Source organism: Piliocolobus tephrosceles, chromosome 8 (genome assembly GCF_002776525.5).
Source record: "Piliocolobus tephrosceles isolate RC106 chromosome 8, ASM277652v3, whole genome shotgun sequence".
NCBI lineage: Eukaryota > Metazoa > Chordata > Mammalia > Primates > Cercopithecidae > Piliocolobus > Piliocolobus tephrosceles.
Window position 1 is genome coordinate 52,735,677 of NC_045441.1, and position 5,826 is coordinate 52,741,502.

Below are 5,826 nucleotides of genomic sequence, written 5' to 3' on the forward strand. Positions count from 1 at the left end.
TACAGAGTTTTAGAAACACCCAAGATTACTTGCGTTACTGTTAGATGACTTTTTTCTCAGATTAAATTTAATTCTCTGGCATTACCTCTTAAAACTCTTGGTTTTTCAGATTCACTCATAAACTGTAGCTGATGTCTTAAGGAGTATCAGATAAGTGAGACTACTAGCATAATCTACGTCACTAGAGAGTTAAGTGTTTTTTTGTTTTTTTTTGGACACAAACCACAAGTGTTTATTGCAGAAATCTGGCCAAGGTTCCAACTGCAGGGCCCCAGCACAAGGCTGGGCAGGTGAGATAGGGAGAGGTGGAGGAAGTGATCTGGCCCAGGGCCTCAGAGCTGTGAGATGATGCTGGGTGCCAGACTGCAGGTGAGGCCTGTGCCATCTGGTTCCACATTCAGGGCCTTCACTATGCCATCCTGTACCACCATGGAGAACCCCTTGAGACGTCGATTCCCAAAGATGGACACTAACGAATCATCTAGTAATAAGTCTGTCTCCTTCCCAAAGGCCCCAGTGGGATCAGCCAGGAGCCGAACCTTGCCTTCCGCCTTGTGGGCTCGGCCCCACTTGCCAGTCACAAAGGCATCATTAACACTCAGACAGGCCAACACCTGGACTCCCTTGGCCTTCAGAGCCTCAGCCTGCTCCACAAACCCTGGTAGGTGAGTCTTGCAACATCCAGGGGTGAAGGCCCCAGGAACTCCAAACAGCACACCCTTCTTGCCCTTGAACAGCTCTGCCAGGTTCACCTTGTTCCCTGGCTCCCCTTCAAACACCTCCACTGCAGGGATGGCATCTCCCACCTTGATCGGGGCCATGGCTGCAGCGGCTCTGCTGAAACTGCAGACCCCGCCAGACGCCCACCCTCCTTCACTTCGCCGTCTTGCTGCTGCTGTTGCTGCCACAGACTGACCGGCGGCCCCACCGAGTATATAGCCCGCTGAGCGTCTCAGGACGCACACGCCGGCTAGTCCCATACCTGCCCTACGACCGCTTCCACTCCGCCACCTCGTGTTTTTTTTTTTTAAATAAACATTGTATTTTTGCCTGTTTTAAAAGTGCAGAAGGGCATATAATTAAAAGCTCCACACTGACCACCTCATCAAAGGAAACCTAACCATTTCTGGGTTTAGTTCTTCCTTACATAATAAGTTTATATATTTTTTCAAAAATCTATTTGTCAATTTAAGAGATTATTGTTCAAAAGATTCAAGAACATTCAAGAGATTGCCAGAAAGGCAAAAATGTAGTTCACTTTCATTATTCTTTTTCTCCCCTCCTCCAAAATGTTGATGACTATCACTCTAGTTCGTTTATAGGCTACTTTCATTATATGCTTAAATAGACTTCGAGTTCTTTTTCATCAGCTTTAGCCATTACCTCTTGATTCATCACTTTAATAGATAAGTATATTAAGACCCTTTTAGAAGTGTTTCCACCTATAGCTAATAATTCCACGTCTGTCTCTTTATCCTTACTTGAAGCCACCAGTGTTCAGGGTCACCAGTGCTCATTGTCATTTCACTAGTGTTCATTGAAGTAACATCCTAAATGCTTTCCTTCAGTCCTTTCATATTCTCTAATCTAGAGACTCTCAAATTTGAGCGTGCATTAGAATCCCCTGGTAGGCTTGTTTAATCACAGATTGCTGTTCGCACCCCCAGTGTTCCTGACTGAGCAGATGAGGAGTAAGGCCTGAGGAGCTACATTTTTTAACAAGTTTACAGGTGAGGCAGATGCTGCTGGTCCAGGAACACACTTTGAGAACCACTGCTCTAATCCATTCTCTGCACTGACACGAATCTCCTAAGCATTGGCATATAGACTCCTTTTACTCTGGCACACATTGTCTTTTAAAAACAGTTTTACTGAGATAGAATACACATATCATCCAATTCACCATGTAAGTGTACAATTCAACGATTTTTAGTATATTTATAGAGTTGTATATACATCACCACCATCAATTTTAGAATTCTGAAAGAAACCCTGCATCCCTTCGTCATCACCCTTAATATTTATCTTGATAATGTCAAGTTCATATTGTGTCTTATTGGTCTTTGCATCCATAGCACTTAACACAATACCCACTGTAGGCATCAACTAGTGTTTGTTGAGTGAATGCAAAAAATGCAATCAATTCAGTTAATAGGCTCTAGCTAAGATTTTATCATACAATTAAAAAGCATAGAATATATTACAACAAAGACTGCTAGTTACCTTCTAGTAACAAGACTCCCCTTCTTAGTAACAGAACCTCAATTTACATTTGGGTACACTGCCCTCCAGCTAAAAGATCACACTTTCCATTCTTCCTTGTAGCTAGGTTGGTCATGTGACTAAGTTCTAAACAAAGAGATGGAAGTTAAAGTATTATGTAAAACATTTGAGAAGTCTTCCAAAGGGAAGGGGCAATGCCCCTTTTCAGCCTTTCCCTTCTCCTGCTGCCTGGAACTACAATGTGATATCTGGAGCTCTAGCAGTCATATTGGACAATGAGGATAAGGCAACAGAAAGCTGGAAGAGCCTTTGACCCTGAAGACCAAGGAATTTCATGCCACCTTTTACAGGAAAATACTTTTAATTCTTAAGCCTCTATTTTTGGAATTTTAATTGATTGGAGACTAACGTGATCCTCACTGATTTATCAAATCCTATGCTCTTTCCACCACAGTACTGGATTAAAGGCACAAAAATGCCTTCTGTTATTACTGTTGAATTGAGCATACTTTTTATTGTCACCTGTTAGTGCTCCTTTGGGCATCCCTTGAACTTGGGGTCAATATCAAAGTGTTTCAGTTTGTTGGAGTAGCATTGATTCATTGAAAGAGAATGGGTAGACAATCTTAGAGTTAATCTTGGTTCTGTCTCCTTATAAACCTTGCTGAGCCTCAACTTCTTCCACCAAAGAGTTGTAATAAGACCCTACATGTAGGCTTGTTGGGAAGATGAAAGGAGAAAGGTGTGTGACACATCCAAAGGAGTGGCTGACACATAGCACAGAATGCTTCCTCCTGCTCATGCAGGGTCTCTCTAGGGAGCTCAGGTCAGAAACGAGTTAATTGGAGACATCTTGATCATTTCATAGAATCCACAGGAAACATTAGACAATTCTGATTTACAGGAATCTCCGCCAGATTATAAACTACACGAGGGCAGGGACCGTCTTGTTTACTGCTATATACTTATTGTGTAGAAATGGCAGCACTCAAGGAATGTTGGCCGAATTGTGGATAAAAGCATCTTAAATTCTGTGACCCCAATGCCTCAGAATCAGTATTTTCCTGCATATAACACAGACTAAGTACAGACCAGTGTTACTTGTAAAGTGACCAATCAAACCTCTATCAGGATCTTCTGAGGCCATTGCTAGACCAGTGTCCAAAAGATCCCCTACAGCTGGTTCAGGGTCCTTGAACTCTGCACCTAAAAGATGGGACATTATACACAACCACCATTTATAAGCATCAGGCAATGGGATACACGTGAAAGTCACAACATGGCAAAATAGAAGCAACAAGATTAAATCATCCTTAATGTCCAGCACTTGGGAACATTCACATCCCTTTTTTTTTTTTTTTCATTTTTTTCTCCTCTTGGGAAGAGTATTGACTGGATGATAAATTCTGTACCTAGACCCAGACTCACCTGCTCTGTGAGGAAAAGAACTTTTCTCACCCCCAGAGCTCTTATGACCTAATTACTGGAAACCATTATGAGCTTTTTTACAAAATACAGTATCCCTACAGTGATTCTAGTAGCTGCCTCAGTTGAGAGGCAGCATTCTTTGTCTTGACTATTTTTATATTTTCAAAGGTTTAACTGAAGTGCCATGCAACTCCCTTGGAAATTCCCTCTTCAAGTCTGTAAAATAAGCAGGAAACAAATACAAGTGTCTCGAACTTCAGATACTCATTTTGAGAAACAGGTGCAAGCCTTGTGTCCCTCATATCCAAGAAAAGTATCATTGTTGATCCACCAACAATTTTCAGGAAGCAGATTTTGCAGAGGAGATCAACTCTGTGTGTGTAAAAAGATTTGGAGCCCAAACCATAAGAAGTTATGGAAGAAAGGAAAGAATATGGCATTTTTCTCCCAGGCAGGGCATTTCCTATCCTAGTCAAGCTCAAGGATCCCCAGGGCACCAACTCACCACCCTGCCCCTCTTTACTTTCTTACCTTCCTGGGCTTCTGTCCATCTTTAAAACTTTAAAGGAATAAAGTACTAATACATACTATAACATGAAAGCCTTGAAAACACTACACTGAGTGAAAGAAACCAGGCATAAAAGGCCACATACTGTATGATTCTATTTACATAAAATATCTAGAATAGGCAAATCTGTAAAGACAGAAGATGGATTAGTTGCTCCTTAGGGGTGGAGTGGAGGGATAGAGGAATAGGGGATCACAGCTGAAAGGAATGAATTTTCTTTTTTGAGGCGATGAGAATCGTCTAAGATTCACCATGGGGATGCTTGCACAACTCTGTGAAGATACGAAAAACCATGCAATTGTACACTTTGAATAGGTGAATTGTATGTTATGTGAATTATATCCCAATAAAGCTGTTACCAAGAAAAATCCATTTATGACTAGTTTTAAATTACATTATGCTTTATGTAAAATTTTACCTAACTCTTGTTGCAACTCCATTCCAGAAAGGACACTGTGGATGAGCAGGGCAAGTCAATGTATTTAATTGACGTCATTCAGAATTTCCCAAGAGGTACTCCAAAGGACAGCATGTTTTCAGCTGTTAATAGGTGAAATAATTATTTTAAAAGGCTCCACAGTCAAGGAAATTTAAGAACAACAAAGTTAAATTTCAACAGGATCTCTACTGCTGGAGCACTTAGAGATTTAATAGACAGACATGTGTTGTGCGTCTCCAAGAAGAGGATTTACCAAACTGGTTTAATCTTGAAGCCTTTTGTCACAGAGCATGGTGCAGAGTCAGTCTTCCATGACATGTATGCGGGTAAATGCATTTACTTTAATCTCAACAGGAACCCATGGAAACAAAAGTTATGCAAAAATTAACATAGGTCCTCATACAACGGTAACGTTTTCATTTACATGTCTGCATCTGATTTTAAAAGTTCAATTATAAACATTGTTTTTGCTTTCTAAATTCTTTTCATTCTATATTTAATATATGTAAATATAAGGAGTGTGATTTAGAGTAGAAATTCTCTTCTTCGCTAAGTAATAAGAGATTTTCTGGTATAAGTTGGCTTGCTGCTATGAAGTGGAGTTTGTTTTATGTTTGTTTTATTTTTCTCCCGAAATAGAAAGGCATTCTAAGAACATATAAAAATCCTCAGTAATCCTTCTGTCCCTGGCCCATAGATCAAATCATTCTCTCAGAATTCCACTCACTGCATTTCTCAGCAAAGATGTATTGGCAAGCTAAATGGAGAGGTTTCAAATTACTCAGGCTTTATTAATTTTACAAAATATGCTTTGAAGTATTATAATAAATAATTAAAAGTAAATAGCACATTTGAGATTAGTGAGCAGATGCTTGCAGGCATTACTGTTTCTTTCCTATCCTGTTCTTCTCCACTTTTAGTGCCGCAGAAAAGGCAATCTATTGCTGCATCTTCCTCCCATCGCTGCATCATGGCTTGAGTTCCATTGCCCAGACGTATTGAGAAATAACAATTCAAGAAGGGAGGGAAGGAGACTAATAGTTACTGAGCATAATAACTGGATAGATAGAATGACAAGAAAAAGTACAGCTGGGGAAGGCACCAGGTTGAGAAACTTCAGGTACTCATCTAAAGTGTGACACCTATCAGTAACTCTCTTTGGCAATTA

The 5,826-nt window shown here is 40.4% G+C and overlaps 1 protein-coding gene across 1 annotated transcript; it reads right to left on the reverse strand.

Moving 5' to 3' along the window:
* Positions 1 to 204: 204 nt before the first annotated feature.
* LOC111551836 (peroxiredoxin-5, mitochondrial) lies at positions 205 to 1,009 on the reverse strand. Its single transcript, XM_023225910.1, has one exon. It carries the CDS (start codon positions 978 to 980, stop codon positions 333 to 335), a length of 648 nt encoding a protein of 215 aa, XP_023081678.1. The 5' UTR covers positions 981 to 1,009; the 3' UTR covers positions 205 to 332.
* Between the last annotated feature and the right edge of the window lie 4,817 nt (positions 1,010 to 5,826).

Bases quoted from the DNA above. Each gene is read 5' to 3' on its own strand.
- LOC111551836 (XM_023225910.1), bottom strand. From the start codon at position 980: ATGGGACTAGCCGGCGTGTGCGTCCTGAGACGCTCAGCGGGCTATATA.